Genomic DNA, 19,178 nt, shown 5'->3' on the forward strand with positions numbered 1-19,178 from the left:
CACTGTGACTGATTTTGCCAGGCCACATTCCCACCTGACGCCATCCAGAGTGGTTTCATATAGACGAGAGGGGTGCCTTTTGGTATCGTTCTCCTACGCTAAAGGCACTGACAAAGCAGCGCCATCTTACAGTGCGGACTGCGAACACAGTTCTGACTACACTGCATTCACAGATTTTGAATTTAGAGAGGGGACCTCAGAATGGCATCTGTGTTTTTTTACAGATGATGTGGCTCTGTTGGCTTCACACCTTGACCTCCAGCATGCAATCGGGTGGTTTGCAGCCGAGTGTGAGGCCACTCTGTGTTAGGAGAGCCACTTCCCTAAAGCAAAGGAGTTCAAGTATTTTGGGGTCTTGTTCACAAGTGAGTGTAAAATGGAGTGTGAGATGGATAGGCTGTTTAGTGCAATAGTTATTTTTGCAGTGCCAGTCATAAATAGTAGTGTTTGTATGGATGTAAAATAGGTGAGGTAGCTGAAGTGATGCATGCTTATGTGCATACGTGTGTAGAGGAAGAAAGGTTGTATGTGTGTAAGAGAGTGATACCGCTATCATTATGTCTGTCCCGCAACACGCTGGATTTGTATTAATATTATAAGATGTGGGTGTGATTCCATCAACATAAAATATGTAGGGATTGCAGCCCTTATTAAAGATTTGGACTCTGTAATACCTTAAAAAGATGTGACTTTAAATATTTGTCCTCAAATCCATAACAGTTAGTGACAGTATCATTCCACAGACACAAACAAAGTTAAGTTGTCATGTATGTCCAAATTAAGTTTGAAAAGCAAAGCCCTTTTTAATGTTTAAAGCCCAGGCTATAAACATGTTCATTTCTGCTCTAGATTTAGGCATTTTAACATGGGGGTCTGTGGGGATTTACTTTGTTTCGAGGCCATTCTCAAGTGGCCAGTTGTACTGAAGTTTTTTTTTTTTTTTTATCTGTCTACTTTGAAGTGGATGAGCTTACAGGGGTTGCACAGGGTAACTGTGGCAACTGTAATAAAGAGACTAAATATGTAACTTTCACCACATGCTTCCTATGAGGGTCCACATCTCAAGGTAAGCCAGAAAGCTGTGGTTCAAGAGATCCTTGTTTCTTATTGGTTCACACATACCTTCAAAAAAAATCAACAGTACACACACTGTAATGTTTTTGTCCCTTTGCTGGGAATGTGTGCTTCTCATGACACTTGAGCCATTTATTATCAAAATGTCACAATAAAGGCAGAATGCCAAAATGATTAAATATAATATGGTGCTAACATGAAAATTGCAGGATATTTCAGGAGTTAAGTGTTTGTATGCAAGGAGCTCCAGTCCTTTCTTTTTCTGATTAAGCAGACACTGCTCAGAATGAATGAATGAAAGATTTGTTTACAGCACACAATGACTCAGTCACGAACTAATGCTGCAGTCCTACTGTGGCAGTATGTGCTAGACAGGAAAGGATAGATGTTCTTTGTTTTCAACAGGGAACTGACAATAACGATAGCAGCTATACGCTTAAGTGCCATTCACAGCACCCACAGATACAGCTACAGTAACATGGCTGCATCTCTTTATCATTTCAAAAGCTTTTATTGTCACAGCTACAAGCAAAAATCTAATTGTTACGTTTCTATTAATAGCTTGACTTGATCTTTCAACTTACTCTCCCTGGTTTTCAATTAACCCTTACTTAGTGACTACATTTGATCAAGTTTTCAATACAGATGTTTTCAGATCAAGTGAAATATGGAACTCGACTTGCCTGGTGGGACCATCCTGATGACGTGAACTCATCATTATGTTTCGTCTCTGTATCAGTCTGGTCTTTCTGCCACCCCAAAGGCTTTTAGTAGGCAGGAGTACTCCCTCTGTCGAACAAACTCCTTCAACCAGTCCTGACGTTAGCACTAGCCTCTACTACACGCATATATTGTTACTTTAGACAGTACTAACTCTATTTCTATTTCTCTATTTCTATTTCATTTTCACTTATCGCTGTGTTTACTCTGCTAATGTCAGAGTTAAGCTTGTTGCTTCAAGTGTTGCCATTACAGTTTTGCAAGCAGCAGCCTGCATGCTATGTCATCAGCTACAAAACAGTCCCTGATTGGCCTCTTACATTGTTATGCTCTGACAGTGCAGATCCCGGATTGGCCTGAATTGATTGTAGTGAGTCCAGACTCATATGCAGAGTGAAACAGAATGTTGAGCTCACAATTTTTTTTCATCAGTAAACAATGGTTATAGTCAGGGGCCAATTCACTTCCATAATTTTATGTTGATTTAGTCAAATTTCCAATAAGCTTGATTGAGACTGAAAACAAGATAGTTATTGTTATTTGTAGAATGTTCAAAGTAATGAAGTGATTAGGAGGGAAAATAATTATGGTGGGAGAGGAGAAGGACACAATAGAGTGGTCAGGAGGAAGAGAAGAGAGCACAATGAGTGACAGAGGAGCTACTGTCAGAGAGTAGAGGGAAATGATTAAGTCAAACTAAAGTGATGCTATATTTTGTGGATGAAGGGACAATCTTTAATCTCTGACCTTGCCTGGTACCATACTTGTATGAGCACTTGTTTAATTTCCACTAGCAATTCAAAGGTCTGCTCCCCTTTTCAACAGCCAATTCTTTTAGTCTGTAGTTAAGTTTCCCTCTATCTATTCTGACACCGATGTGTGTTTCTCTGTCCAGGATGATGATTTGGAGAATGACGCCAACAAACTTCGTCTTCGTCCTGACCCAGACAGACCTAAAGAGCTGCTGCCACAGTACAGTCGCTTCTGTCCTGAACTCTTGTGTGACTTCCAGGTACAAGTGTTTGTGTGTGTGTTTGTTTGCTGTTACTGTGTGTCTGTGTGTATACATTGAAAGGGAAATTCACAAAGAAAGGACTGGTGGTCGCATCAGCCAGCACTAATGCAAGGTTTAACAAATAGCCATGCTCCATAAACTCTCATGCAGTCCTTTCAGATTTTCTTAATTTTCAGGCTGGTTTTGTGCATGTCAAGCTATTTGTGATTAAATGTTGTGCCTGGGGGACCTGTTTTAATGATACTCATTACCCAGAAAGATTGGAGGTAGATATAAATTAAATGTTTAATGCTCTACATTATACACTATTACTGCTAACACTTGTATGCTACAACAGCTACTGAAGGTATGAGGATGCTGCTTTCTGTGTGTAAATGAAGGCAGTGCAGATAAGCATATTATCACTTTTTAGGACAGATTTTCATTTTCTCTTTAAAATGATAAACTTCAGTGGCAGATTATATCAGACATCAACAGAGCTGAGTAATGTTGATAGCAGAAAGGGCCAGGATTATAATAAGGTGTGGCAGTTCAGCAGGGACTTATTTCAATGTGTCAGATACATATCCAGATATTCAGATAAAATTTTATATCTACTTCTGCTTAATCTCATTGCCACATTTTATTTTGGGAACAGTAATAATCCTACTCCACAACACTGTGGTGGTTTTGCTCACTCAGCCAACAAAGGGTAAGATCTCACTTCCATCTTTAGATCATTTACTTGCACAAATGTGCAAATCTGAAGACAAATAAAACCAAAAAGTGATTCAGAAATTGATTTGTCACAGAAATAATGTAAATATGTAAATATGCTAAGGTGCATGTTTTTATATTTTATTACTCTGTAAAGCACTTTGAATTGCCCTGTGTATGAAATGTGCTATACAAATAAAGCTGCCCTGCCTTGCCTTGCCATTAACATTTTTCTTTTTAATGTTTGGCATTAATTGTAAAGTAATACATACACTAACATTTCTGTAAATGTGTAAAACTATTAATTAAAATGCAAAACTGCCCTTCAGACATGTTATAAGACACATACATAGTCTAATTTGAAGAATAATTTGTAACATATGTAAGCACAACCATAAAAAGGTATAGATTTGTTTTTTGGGGGGAAATCTACACTCACATTTATAAAGCAACACCCATTCTATATTTGATACCTTCAACACATTCCAAAAAGGCATGGACAGGGCATGTTTAGCACTGTATGAGATTTTTTCTTTTAAGAACACTCAGTAAGTAACTAACTGTTGAAATTTTGAAAGTTCTAGAGAAAAACTGAGCTGTAGAAAAAAGTTACACATGTGTATCATAGAAAAAATGCCTCAGGAGCTGTTTACCTTCATTGCAACTGCAAAAAATCCCATTTTACAAGTCACAAATTCTATATCTCACACGCTCACATTTTGGCTGCAACAGCTGCAGTGAATATGGTGCAAAAGACATTCACACACACAAAAAAAAGGAAGTCAAGGTCAAAAATCTGCAAATCAGCATGTGAACTTGTGCAATGGGAGTTGCACAGCTGTACAATATTTACTCACAATACTTTTTTTTTTCTTGGATATATTTCAAGCACAAACATAAGTCAATAACTCCAACTGTTTGAACCCATTGCTACAAGTCTGAAATGTGATTTTTCCGCTCACAAATGACAAGTTCTGCACTTTCTCAGTTTTGCAACATATCTCAGTAAATATGGAGCAAAAGTGATTTGTACCTGTAGAACCAGGGGGTGGCCACTGCTCAGAGATCACAGAACCATTTCGGCCAATCAGAGGAGTTCGAGCTGGAGTCAAACATTTGACTCTTCCCACGCTAAGTGCTGGCACCACATCTTTTTTTTTCACAGACTTTTTTGAATACACTCAACACATTTAGTTTAGAATTTCATAATACAAGTTATAGAAAACATATTTCATAATTAAAAAAAACAATGTAAAAATCAATTCATCAAATGTGGGGGAAAGAAAGAAACAAAAAGAAAAACCTTCAGTGTTTGAGGCACCATATCTACTCTAGCTGACTAAAAAATTAACACTGCAGCCTGGACTACATATTAGCCTGTTCAGAGATCAGAGAAGTTTTGGCCAATAAAATTTGGGGCTGTGCTCAAGGTGGTCATAGTCAAATGTTTTGAGCCCTGCTCTTCATTAGTAGTTCTGACTACCCTCAGCAACCACCTAGTAGACCTTGCGTTACAATATTGTAAGCTTCATTCTATCTCACACAGGCTCCGCTCTCCACTGGACTCTATTGGTTGCAGTGGGTGGAGCCAGATAAATTAATGCCCGGTCGCAGCATAATATTCACTCAGCCACACTGATCCTTTTTATCGAGGTTGCCTCAGCAGAGAAGTAGGGGTCCCCAATGTTGATGCATGCCCATGACTCTCCATGCACAGGCCACAAACAAGCCAAAGCAACACTCGGAGTGCTTATCCAGCTGACCTATTTGCCACACATGCAAAAAGACGTAGCAGAAAACATCAAAGGCTGCTTAGTCTGCTGCCAGTTCCAACTGTCAAACTCGCTCCACAGTGCCCCCATGCAACAAAGAGGCATCTCCTCCCCCTCGTCAGACCTTCAAATTGACTGGCTGGTCCTCTTACAAAGTCAGTTAGAGGCAGCAAGTACTTTCTCACAGTCACCTGTGCATTCACAAACTGGGTGAAATGCTTGCTAGCCCCAAATGACACAGACCAAACCACTGCTTTCCTGCTGATGAACCATGTGTTTTCACGGTTTGGCCTGCCGAGCTGGGTCAATTCAGACAGGGGACCACATTTCACAGGCGATGTTATGCAACATCTATGGCAGTTACTGGGTGTGAAAGCTGACTTCCACATTAGCTACAACCCTCAGGCCTCTGGCTGGGAGGAATGGACAAAGCAAACAGTTGTTAACACATTGAAGAGGTATGTGTCTGAAGCTCACAAAACCTACAATGACCAAAAAGCATCCCATGGTGAACTCCAAGTGGGGGACAAAATGTAGTACTACACTTTCGTCCAGCCAATTGGAAAGGTCCACCAAGGCCCTGGAAGAGTTACGCAGAAGTTCCTTCCTCATTGGGCTGGTCCTTATTTGATCACAAGGGAAACTCTCACCTGTGGTATATTAAATCAAGGTTTATCCCAATCAGATCAAACCATACAAATGTCCCATGGGACTTGAAGGGCATAGCAGCCTTCCAGTACAGCCCTAAGAAAAACCGACTTCTATAGTTGTTTTATTGTTGTTCTGTAATTTCAGTTGTAGCAGATATTTTGAAAGTCTGGTATTTCTTCGAAAGCTTCTTTAGTTGATTTGTCTACAAGTGGGGGTGGTTCAATACCCACTGGTGACAAGCTCATTTGGTCTAACCTATAATGGTTTAGCTGACGTGATCTTTAAGTAGATTAGTAAATTTGCTTTATCTTAGATTGGTGTGCTTTAATTTCAATCACTTGAAATACGTAACTGTCGTGCAATGACGACAAAATGCACTGTTCCACGACGAACTATTCTTTTCATGACTTTAAAAGTTTTGGTGTGTCTCTGTCCATGCAAGGTGTTATGCCAAAACCATTGGTGATCAATTAGTGTAACCAACAATTATTCAAATGAGGACAAATGAGGCTCATTGACCTTTTATTATTTCCATTAATATTCATCATGTTTATTATTTACCAAGTTGATTTCATCATCCACCAGAGTAAATACTGATCAATAGTATAGGAAGTACTATATCACCAAGACATCAACTCTGATCATGGGGATTGTTGTTATGCCACCTGTTCTTTCTAGCCAAGGACTGCCTGCACCTTTGCGATCCAAAGCTCCTGGACATCTCGCATTGAATCGAGTGGGGGAATGTAGTGGACTGCCTTGGTGTGGTCTTTACATTTTCCCTCTGGGGACCTCCAGAGCTCAACTTTCCCTGTACAAATGGGGGACATGTCAAGAGAAACTGTTTTATGAACCCAGAGGAGTTAACAGAGGGTTCTAAATTAACTTTGTTGAAACTCCCCAGTTAACATCTGCAAACAGATTCTGCTTTTAAGCCACAAAAGCGTCAGCCTTTGACACTTTCCTGCTCAAGATGCCATTAGAGATAACAGTTTCGTAGGGTGTTGAGACGTCCAAATGAACTCCTGAGGTCATTCGGACCTACAAGAACAATCGTTTGTCACCTGTCTTTGACACAAGGACTGAAGTTTGGTGTAGAGGTCTGGAGACACATTCCTGCCAAGAATTTGAGTAGGGCCCACAAGATTAAATGATGATCCTTATTCTGAAAATTTAATCCTCTGTTTAACCCCCCCTCTCTCGCTCTCTCTCTCTCTCTCTGTCTCTCTCTCTCTCTCTCTCTATGTTGTCTCAGTCCATACATACACCGACAAACAAACACGTTCTCCCCTCTCATGTCCTCTTTCCCTTTGAAAGGCAGGACATGTTGTAAACTCATTCTACATTCTCTTGTTAAGACCAGCATTTAACATGACCACTTGGAAATGCAAAATGCAAACTTGTTAATTAAGGTAAACCTAGTTCCCTTATCTTTCTCCTAGTAGGTCAAAGTTCATCTATGTGTTTTAATGAGTAAGTAGAACCATGTCTTTATTATTTAATTTGAGGGAGTCAGGTAAAATCATATTTTATTCCCTTTTTGTGATGGAGCCATACTGCCATCTAGTGGCCTTAGTTATGCGTAATTTCGTAATCAACTTTATAGTTCTATTGTGTTTTGCATTTATTGTATGATGTTAAACGGTAATCCCATATCTAAGTAATTACTAAATTCTTTATAGTCCATTGGATAACGCTATGTTATGTGTGATTACTTAATAAGTTCAAACCAAGGATCTTCAAAGCTGTGTGTTACATTCATAGTTGCCTTTAGGTCTCCTCGCATGTGTTTGTAATTACTGCAATAGGACCATAGTGGTGATGAGATATGTGACTTTATATGTAACGGGTCAAAATGAGTAATTCATCACAAAGTAGCTACAAGAAATATGTCTCCTAAATCACGTTAGGTCCTCCATAGCTAAACGCCAGATGTGCTGTTCGCTTGGCGCGAAGGTTGGCTCCTATTTGCACCCCAAAATTCATAGATTAAAACTTAGTCAGCTCTCAGCTCTGTGCTTCTTTCTATTTTCCCTTTCACTGCGGCACTTCTCATGTCCTCTCATCCTCACTCGCACCATTTTCTTTTCTTCAGTTTTACAAGAGGAGCCCCAACTGCTCACCAGAGCTTTGCTGAACTTTAAGTTTTGAAGCCATTTTCTTTTTAAATCTCTTTGACGCTTTTCTTTATATCAGTTTATGGTCAGTAAAGACACTCTTGCATTTCGCTTTAAGTAAACGCAAATTAATAATTTAAAATGACTTTGTCAGACCAACGGGACTTTTGTGTAACGGGGTGTGTATGAACCCAGATGCAGTACGCCAACACTTAATGTCAGTTGGTAATAACCTTTATTATAACCAACACAAATAAAGTTCAGCTCATGAATACTCAGTCCGTTCTTCGGGTAAATTACCCAATTAATGTCTCTGGGAATCCAACGAGGTGAAGACACGAAACTGGAACCAACCGTGGCTGGAGAGCAGGAAACCCCGTAGCTCGAAGAGCCGACAACACGTGTGGAAACGTCGTCGGGGATAACGCTGGGTCGTGGTCGGGGACAGGCAGAGGATCCGTAGCCGAGGAAACAGTCCGAGAATGCAACGGTACCGTCGAGGAGCAGGCTGAAGGATCGTCGTGGTCGAGCGGGGAGGTCTTTGCCAGTGTAGCCGTCAGATTTGCAGAACGCCGAAGCGAAGCACGTGGTCAGGGACAGAAGGCAGGTAGGTACACCGGGTGGCAGGCACGGAGGGTTGGTCGGGAACAGGCTGAGTCGGCAACAGGTAATCTGGCAAAGGAACGCTGGAAAGTCATGCATGGCAGAGGAACAATCTGGCAGTGAATGAACGTGTGCGAGTGTCTTAAGTACTGGACTGATTGATGATGAGCTGCAGCTGTGGGGGAGAGCAGACTGCAGCAGTGGGCGTGGTCAGCAGGAAGAGCAGGTCAGAGTGAGGTGAATGGAAAAGTACTGGCAGTGAAGGAGAGGAGGAGAATGCAGGAATCATGACATTTTGATTATTTCTGCGAGTTTTAATTGAGAAGGACATTCCGCGACCCGCCGTCAACTCTGCCACGGATCTAGAAGCAACACCTAATGCACAAACTATCAGCATCCGTTGCCTGCCCTTAAAGACTTTGTTTAAAGACTTTTACCGGTTCGCTGAGGCGGACACAGAGGCCAGTTAAAGACCGCCGCACACTGACTCCACCTGCACTGTCACCGCCGCCTTTCAGTGGGTCACCTCGTCTGGAAGATGCGCAGCAGCTCTCCACTGGAGTGAAGCAACAACCTGGACCTCCCTGGAGAAGTCTAATCAAGTCGGCAAAAGTAGGCAGAATAACATCTTCTAGTGATCAGAGTTGTCATATAGCTAAACTTTAATGCCAAATTTCTAAATTCTAATTTACCGTTCAGCGCACATCCACGCTTTAGACGGTCACATATTTCTACCTACTATTATCCATAATTAATCATTTACATCACCTTAACATACACCACTTAGGTTCCCTTTCATTTGTTCAATGTCCTTTATATGTCATACTACTTCCTCTATTTACTCATCATTTTATTAGCCTAAATAAAATATTTCATTTATCGCCAAGTCGTTGTCTGTTGATACTGTTTAATGAGAGAAACAAGATCAGTGTATACAGGATAAACGGTACAGATTGTGAGATTGATTAAAGTGATGACATGTTTTGAAACTGTTATTATTTAAAATTTAATTTTCTCCTAAATGGAGAATGGTGCCCCTTTTACTTTAACAAGTGCAAAATCCAAATTATAACGTAATTATTAATAGCCGCTACACCAGCTAACCCAGGTGGTAAGCAACCAACTAGGTGAGGCTTTGGTTTTAACTTGCAGGGGTCAAAAAACAAGCAACAGACATTCTGCAAACAGAATTTCTCAGATCATTAAGGAGCACAGAAACATTTTGGTGTATAACGCCCAGAGTGGAGTCAGGTGCAACACAGCTGACATACAGCCAATCTCCCTGTCCCCCGTTCACAGGGTGGAAGACAGAAAGCCGCTAACTGTATAACTCTTGATCTGAACCAACTCCTTATGGTTCTTGGGAACAAATGGAGGGATTTGGTCTAAGAGAGGCTTAAATGCAGTCCTCAAGAAGCAGCAAGTAATCGTGGTGCAATGATAGGGCAGTTAGTTCACACACTATCTTAGCCGATGTCATCAGCAAAGCTGTCTTGAATAACAACACCTTCAGAGAGTAGGACTCAGAGGGCATGAAGGGATGCCTCACCCAGGCCTGAAGCTACCAAATGGCAGGTTTGATTGCAGGGAAAAGGCACGCATCACATGGCATTGCCTCCAGAACCCCTGCAGGAACCACTTCACAGAAGGGTGGACAAAGACGGGTATGTCACCAAAACCTGAAAAGCAGCTTCCTTGGCCATGGCACCTGTACAAATATGTCTGTGCCCAGGATGTTGCATTAGCTAGTCAACAGCTTTATTTCCACTTTTCAGAAATGAGTCCAGATCTGGCTCACCATCTCGTGGTGACGCCTCCATTTGTCTGGTGGGGGACGGCCTTTGACATGAGGTCGGAACTTCTGTTTTCCTGTTGAGGAAATTGAAGAGCCTGCATGCCATGTAAAGTGCTCTGAGGCCCACAAACAGATTTTCTGCCATCTTTAACAGGGCAGCGGACTGAACTCCACCCTGCCTGTTGATGTAGGCCACTGCGGTGTAGATGCTCAACAACACACACTATTAGGGACCTGAAATGTTGGAGAACCAAAAACCTGCCTGTAGCTTAAGGAGGTTGATGTGTTGGATCTCCATCAGAGAACACAAAACACTCTCCCTCTCCATCTCATCAGGGAAGCATTCATGATGTGCACTGTGTTGTTGGAGCTACTCGTTTCAGTGATGTTTCCCAAAACAGGTCACAGCAGGCTGTCTGGTACTGAGGAGGGAATGGTAACCATCATTTGTGCTTCTTGGTATCCAAGCGAAGGTTGGCAAATGACCTATGTAGGTGTTGCATGTGCAGTAGCCCTCCATCTCCCTATATGCTTGGGGTTAGGCACATCCTTATTGGCTATGAGTATTTACTGGAATTAAAACCCAAAGAGTCCAGTTACCAGCAAAGCCTGTTTGAGATGGATTTTTTGGAGAAAAGTCATAGTGGTAAAATTTCCTCATTAGCTGTAGCTCTTGTTTCCTAAAATGTTAAAATGGCTTGTATCCTATGTGCAGAGCTGATGTCTGTTTAAATGATGCTTCTTCAGATGTGGTGACACATATGTTGAGATTGTGCATGTGTCTTTTCAAAGATCACTAATTAAAGTATGATGCATGTAGCTGTTGTTGTGGCAGCTGTCAACAATGGCATGTTGAGCAAACTGCATGACTGTACACCAACATCTGTGTTTCACAGGAGCTGGATTTGAGTTCCGAGCCAGACAAGAGTACAACAGCATCATCATCATCATCATCATCATCATCTTCATCAGATGAGGAGGCTGTGCTGCTCAACAGTTTCCCTCTTTGCTACTCCAGGAGGGACAGAGGAAGGAGGACCTCCTCTTCTAGGTCTAACTTAGAGACAGAGCCTGAGGGACACACACCAGGTCAGAGGCAGGTCAAATGGATCTATAATACTATGAACATGGCACACTCAATATCTAACATCCATATTAACACTGAGACAAAAACATGATAACTTGCTCTCGTACAAAAAGACATTATCTCCCAGTCACACAAACAAGTGGATTGACTAGTTCTCTCCATTTATATGAAGTGTGAAAAGCAAGCAGACAGCAGACTGAGTAAGGTAATCCAGATGTCAGACCTCAGTTGGAAAGTTATCAGGTCTCAGGAAAACTTCCATCAGGGGACAGCCAAGAGGAAACGCCCTACAGGCAGAGAAAGAGAGAGAGAGAGAAAGAGAGAGACATAGAGACAGAAAGAGACAGGAAGAGCAGCCAGGCTCTATGTTGAGCGTTAGAAGTCAACTAGTGCTTTTTGGGAGGATCAGGCTTGTGCTCTAAAAGGAGGTGCCCAGGAGGCATCCTGATCAGATGCCTGAAACACCTATACGTGAAAGAGCAGTGGTTCTACTCTGAGCTCCCAGTGGGTGTCAGAGCTCCTCACCTTTACTTTTCAAGGCTTAGCCTAGACACCCTATGGAGGATACACAGTTTACCAGCTTTTATCTGCAATCTCATTATTTTGGTCCCTACCAAAGCTAATGAAAATAGGTGAGGGTTGGGATGTAGATGGACGAGTAATTCCAAAGCATCTCTTCATCGCAACAGTCCCAGTCTGCACCTGCATTGCTACTTCCAAACCAAATTGCTTGTCCATCTCATGCTTAATTTTACCTCATTTGTAAACAAGACCCCAAGATAATTTAACACAGGAAGGAATCAACATTGCTCCTCCTGAATCCAAGGTTCGACAGTTGGATGCAGCCTTAAAGTGTCTACTGATTGACAATATCCTCAGTCAGCAGTTTTCCTCCCCTGATGAACACAGCCAGAGACAAGCCCTGCTTTCCCTTCCTAGAGCAAACACTTTGCCAGAACTATCTTGAGGCAAGCTGAAAGTCCTTCTCCATAGCCATCCAAACTCCTCCTACATCTGGGTTTTTGCTTTGGTCACTGACACAGCTGCAAAACCTCTGACCAACCACTACCTGTCTACTGCTTCAGGAGAACCTTGGGCCAGCAATGCTGGAAAGGTTGTCTTCTTAAACTTGACGGCCTTCTACACCACTTGTGTCCATCCATAGGTTCTTAGGTTGTCACCACATCAGGCACACACAACCTTCTGACTGCAACTTTTAGCAGCCATCTCCACAACATAGGCTTTGAGCATGGCCCAGCCTTGCCAAGAATGCATAAAACATTACCCCGGAAGTGGCAGTCGAAGACCTCACAGACAAAGGATTCAGCCAGACATTCCCAGTTCACCCTCTACACTTTCATTTTACCAGGTCTGTCCACAGTCTCCCCCACTATCTTATTCAGCTCACCATCAAGTGATCAGTTGTGTGCTCTGCTCCCCTCTTCACTGACGACTCCAAGACATATAGCCACAGATCTTATGATACGACCACAAAGTCAATTATTGATTTTTGGCCTACAGTGTTCTGGTATCAAGTACACTTATGGACTGCCCAGTGCTTCAACATGGTGTTCATTACGGCCAATCCATGACTAGCACAGAAGTACAATAACATAGCACCACTCAGGTTCAGATCAAGCAGGCTGTTCCTCATTACCCATGACCCTTAGAAAAACTTCTCCACTCCAGGACAACCCCCAGAGATTGGGGAGACTGGAAGGCTGGTACTCCAAACTGCTGTTTGTTGCATAAGCACAAAAACAGTCAGTCATTTCCCAGGCTGAAATTCAGCCCAGCCGTGCTTAGCTGGGAACGCATGAGTATCTTGGCGTCTTGCATCCGGGCAACTCCAGATAAGGTGAGAGTCCAGCCCCTCTTCAGCAGTTTGGTCCCAGAACCAGTGCCATGTGTAGAGGTCAGCCCAACCACATCTAGTTGTTACCATTCCATCTCCTACAAGATACATTCATAGATTTTGGAGGGACAGCAGAAAAATCTGAAAACACTGACATAACATCACCTGAGAAAGTGATAATGGCAAAAAAGTTTTTTTTTTCTCTTACATATTCAGCAGTTACCATTAATTTGGAGTTGTGTTTGTGTCCACCTGTTGAATATAAGTTTAATGCACACTCTCTTTTAGCTCTGTCTTGGTCTCTGCCAAGTCAGGGACATATCTGTCTCCCTGGTTCTAAATGCTCCACTACTCCCCAACCAGAAAGCCTGGATGAATGGAGAGGTGAAGGCTCTCTCTTCTCAGAGCTAAAAAAGCTGCTTGTCAGTCAGGGGACTAGGAGGCATACATCATCCCCAGAACACGACTGAGAGCTGGCATCAAGGAGGCTAAGAGGAGACACCAGCAGAGATGGAAAGAGACCTCAACAGCAACATATATGTGGCAGGTGATTCAAAATGTCACAGGCTACAGAAGCAGGAGTGCCCCCATCATATGTGAGGCCACGCTACTGGATGAGCTGAACACATTTTCGCTTGCTTCGACCTCCTCAATAAGGACTCAAGTGTGAAGTCTACCCTACTTTCAGAGGACCGGCCACTCTCAGTGACCACAGCAGATGTGAGAAAACTCCTGCTGAGAGTGAATATAAACAAGTCCACAGGCCCAGACAACATTCCAGGATGAGTACTAAGAACTTGTGCTGATCAGCTTAACGTTATAACTGGCATTTTTAACATCTCAATCTCACAAGAGACTGTCCCTAAAAGGTCTGCTGTGTCTAGTCTTAATGACTATTGATTACCCCCATCCTTAATGAGGTGCTTTGAAAAACTGGTTCTCCAGCACATCAAAAACAACATCACTGCCAACCTGGATCCTCACCAGTATGCTTTCAGAACTAAAAGATCCACAGAGGACACCATATCTACTGCTCTTCACTCAGTCTTCACTCACCTGGAGAATAAGAACAGCTACACCGGGATGCTGTTTGTTGACTTCAGCTCAGCATTCAACACAATCTTTCCCATGAAGCTGTTTGGAAAACTTAAGAATCTGGGCTTCAGTTCAACACTCTCCAACTGGTTACTGGACTTCCTTACATGCAGACCCCAGAGAGTTCGAATTGGCAGCCACACCTCCTCTACATTAGTGCTCAACCGTGGAGCCCCCCAGGGCTGTGCGCTCTGGAAATCTCTCATAAAGCTTTCTGTTTTTTATATTGGATTTTTTCATCCCATCTGTGGAATTTAGTGCACTAGCTGACCTTTTCTCTACTTCACAGGAGAAGAGCAAGCATGGTATTCAAAATAAGGCCTTTTTTGAGCTGCTATATATTATCCACTCCCTATCGATTTTTTCCCGTCCATTGTGGGATGTGGAAAATGTCAAATAGTTTGGGAATTCCCTACCCTCTGCATCTTCTGGCAATTCCTTTGCCCTCTCAGAGAATGGCGTTTATTTTGCTATGACACATATGATGTCTGTCATGTTATTTGGCCAAAATGTAAGATCACTGAAATCAAGTGTCTGCTCAGTCTCTGATCCAGCCTGCTCAGACCCTCAGACGAAGCAGTGGGCCCCTCCTGCATCACTGTGATGCTCCCTGTCTCTCTCTTGTCTCTCACCGGCAGCCTGACCCTGTCCCTCCACTCCGTGACAGCTGGCCCCTCCTGCTCCACTGTGACTCTCTCTCTCTCTCTCTCTCGTCTCTCACACTGGCAGCCTGACTCTGTCCCTCCGTTGTGGGACAGCAAGTGCTTTCCGCATCGCTCTCTCTGTCATCTTGATTGCAGCTGGAGCTCTCTCCTCTCTGTCTCATCTTCTCTGTCTCAAGGCTGAGACAAGGCTGGTAAACGTTGGCGCTGTTTCTTACTTTGCTCTACGTTGACTTTACAAGTCCCAGCTTCACCGTCATCTTTTTTTAAATATTTGTTCAGAAAATCTCTAAGGCCTCTATTTTCTTCTTCTCTTCTTCTCTTTTCTTTTCTTTTTCTGAGCACTGGACATGTGCTTACTGGACATTTTGACGGTACTGAACTTCAAATCAAATAACATCAAATTTTGATCAATAGCCAAACCATTTTTGTGTTGGGGTGGGGGGATTCTTGACCCCCCCCCCCTACCCTGGGCCTGCGACAACAGACCTGTTTGTCCCCCCCTATTGGCAGGCGTGCCTCCTTTGATGCCAAAAGATGGAGCAGGATTTAGGATCACCTTAAATTATAAGTTAACTTGTACCTTGTACCTTACAAATTTCACATTTATTTGAGTCAGTTTTGGTGTAAAAGTATGGATTAGTGCAGATTTAACTAATTCAACATGGAGGGCAGTAAAAATAGCCTTCAGACAGGCCATAAAATAACTATGTCTGTTTATGTTATGTGATAACACTAATCTTGTTGTTATGTCTTTTGACCATGCCGTTAGTCATACATTTACATGTATAATTACACATTATATTCTGTATATTCTTACACAACTTTAACGTTATGCAGTGTACACTCTCGGCCAGTAATTCATTTCATGCTATTTATGAAAAACACAAATATATTTTTTTAAAGTGTACAGTTTTTTTAATTATAAAATTACTCCCACATCAGTCAGTTATATTATATTGTATGATGAAATATGTTGTAGTTAACTGTATATTGGCTGTAATAACACACTGTCAAATGAACACAGAATGACCTGGGCAAAAATCTTTTTCAAAATAAAATACTAATGCATGTATTGTACTTCAGTACGGAAGCCCTAAGCGGACGTGTTTTTTTTTTACAAGCCGTTTCTCGATATAACGAGATATTATCTAGATTATAACGAGATATTATCTCGTTATCTCGAGAATTCAAGCATAACAAATCGTGCAGGTTCTAAGCCCTGCACGTACCCAACAGTATAATAATCTAGTTATGATTACTGATGAATTTGGGTGATGTGTTCCTGTAATAATCATCTTACCTTGCGCATTTGTCCGCACTGAACACCGCACGGCACCTGCTGTCACATCATCCACCCGCCACTTCTTCTGATGTGCATCTTACCTTGCAAATGCGCAAGGTAAGATGATTATTACAGGAACACATCACCCAAATTCATCAGTAATCATAACTAGATTATTATACTGTTCCTCCGGTGCTTTTATGCGTGCAGAACTCTGCATCGCATTTATCGCGCTGGCACGGCACCTGCTGTCACATCATCCACCCACTTCTTCTTCTGACGCGTTCATTCAATAAAGTTTAAAAAAACAAACCAAAAAACAAAGTTTGTTTTCTCGAGATAACGACTTAATATCTCGGGAAAACAAAGCTCGTTTTCTCGAGATAATGAGATAATATCTCAGGAAAACAAACTCGGTATATCGAGAAAACGGCTTGTAAAAAAAAAAAAAAAACACGTCCGCTTAGGGCTTCCGTAACTTCAGCCATAGCCACAGAATAATTATGTTCATGCTTTGAAAAAATATTATTGTCATTAATGAGAGTTAGACCCTGCTAATTGCACAGTGTGCAACTATTCATCAGGGCATTCACAACAACTGAATTTTCGTCTTCATTGACTACTCACAAAAAGTAGTCAACTTGTCGATTGCTCCCAGGTGACATATCAGCCTGTTTATACTTTTACTTTATAACAGTGATCAATACTGTCTCAAATACAACCAGTAAAGAGTTTTTTAATGTTGGCGGGAGGCGAAATAGCACAGTCTCCAATAGGCTCTGGGAGGCCCTTTATAAACCAGAGTGATTAGAGCAAAGAGTTTAAGTTTAGTGAGCATATCAAGTAAATGTGTAGTAGAGATTACAGTTTTAAATGCTGCAGCTCCTCAAGACCAGCAGAAGTTTCCCATTTATTGTCTACCCACAGCGCCCTCCAGCTGCTTATCTGCTGTAGATTGCCACTACTTAAAACTGCTTTACCATTCAAAAACATAAATTCACATTTGTAATCACCACAGCAGCCTGTGGCTCATTATAGTTTAAATATGAGTTATAGTTAAGCATGATTTCCAGTTAAGTCTGTATTAGGTGAATGCCACATGTTGTTTTAATGCAATTGATTTGGTAAGTACCTTCCCTTCTCACTAATTCTACTGACACAGCACTTAAACAGCAACGTCTGCATGTGGAGACAATGTTTTCATCATGATTAGCTCATTTCTGCACAAGTCTTCTTTGTTTTAAATAGCACAGCATTGTTTTTTCCAGTTGCTGCCCAGTTAGAGGCCCGTGATTTCCACAGTCACAGCAGCATCCTCAGCACCAGCCCCAGATTTAAGACCATGGTCAGAGAGGCAAGGTACACTGAAACACCTACTTTCTCTGCATGAATGTTTGAACAAGGCATCTGTCATGATGTTTTAATGATGAGGGGACATGTAATCTATAAGCATAAAGGAAGGAATTGGTTGAGGACAGTGCCATTACTTTAAAACTGACTGCATCATTCACACAATCCTTGTAAACTGTAAATTACCATCTTCAGAACTTCACTATATACGTTTGGACTGAATGTAAACAATGATTTGTATATCTGCTTAGCCCTCATTTCTTTTAGTGAGTGAGCTCGTGTGTAGTTATTTAGCCATCGGTAAGTCCTGGTGGGTCACTCAAAATAGGCCTCATACACTAAACCAGTATGTGCAGAAGTGTATCCAGGAGACAGAGGTGACAGTGTTTCTGTGCACATGTTAGTGTCAGTCTTGGCAGTCAGAACCAGCTGATAAGCCATTAATTATTCTCTTCAAATATACTATGTTGTTCTCTGAAGAAGCACTTTCTCCTGAACAGGAGTTGTCATTTTCAAGCCCGGCACCTACCCCCTTAAATAACAAATGCACCTGCACCCTTCTGTGTGCCCTTGAGCATGTCGGTCTTAAAGTGAGGTGTGGTCAGGCGCACTGTTGGCAGATTTCTATTTTGAGGCAACAGAAAGCAAATGCACCACTGACCAAATAAAAGCTGGTCTAAAGTCAGCGGCTCTGTTTCCTGCTATTTAAAGGGCAGATTATTCAGATAGCAAGATGCACCTGCATGCAGTTCAGGTGTTTGGATAGCTCAGGTGGAACATCACTATACAGCCCTCAAAGTCCCAGCATTCTTTGTGGCATGTTGTGTGTTGCACAACATTGATATGCATCTTGGATGTCTCTTGGGCATAAATGAGGGCACGGGACATAGGACGGTGTGTTGCTGAGCTGCAAGTGCTGATGCCAATTTACCCAAATATGCCAGCAACAACACGTGTACTGAGAGATCAGCCGGCTCGTCCCACATGCCTGCTTTACCTCTACTGCTTTTGGCGGATATCTGCTGCTTTGCGAATTATCTGCTCGCTCTCGGTTTCTTCAGCAGAACACCTCTCACATCTGTAATTGGTCAAATCCGTCATTTAGATCACAATCTGCCAATTCCTGGCGCACCTGGCTTTTAAAGGGAATGGGAGCTGACACATGGATTGGTTAATTCATGCTCCGTCCAAAACACACCCATGACTAATCTGGAGTCTAAATACAACCCCTCTGTACCATGGGCTGCGTCTAGCACCCAAATTATCTTTCATTTAACCAGCAAAATGGATTTTGGCACGCTCTAAACGCATTTGCACCATGCACTTTAGACCATGCGCTATAGATTACTGACTAAACACAATCAAAAGAACAGGGATCAAAATCTGAACAGAGAAAGAGAG

The 19,178-nt window shown here is 42.1% G+C and overlaps 1 protein-coding gene across 3 annotated transcripts in view; it reads left to right on the plus strand.

The window, feature by feature from the left end:
• The window catches only part of agbl1 (AGBL carboxypeptidase 1), a 149,907-nt gene that overhangs the window by 62,788 nt on the left and 67,941 nt on the right, over window positions 1-19,178 (plus strand). For 2 of the 3 annotated variants that reach the window (XM_088080630.1, XM_088080631.1), the window contains 4 exons: window positions 225-365; window positions 2,690-2,806; window positions 11,340-11,532; window positions 17,696-17,786. In XM_088080630.1, the coding sequence (XP_087936756.1) occupies window positions 225-365; window positions 2,690-2,806; window positions 11,340-11,532; window positions 17,696-17,786 (542 nt within the window). The remainder of the gene's footprint in view (window positions 1-224; window positions 366-2,689; window positions 2,807-11,339; window positions 11,533-17,695; window positions 17,787-19,178) is intronic. The other variant, XM_042496838.2, reaches the window with a different exon arrangement.

Source organism: Plectropomus leopardus, chromosome 7 (genome assembly GCF_026936395.1).
Source record: "Plectropomus leopardus strain MGB_pleo_1.0 chromosome 7, ASM2693639v1, whole genome shotgun sequence".
Taxonomy (NCBI): Eukaryota; Metazoa; Chordata; class Actinopteri; order Perciformes; family Serranidae; genus Plectropomus; species Plectropomus leopardus.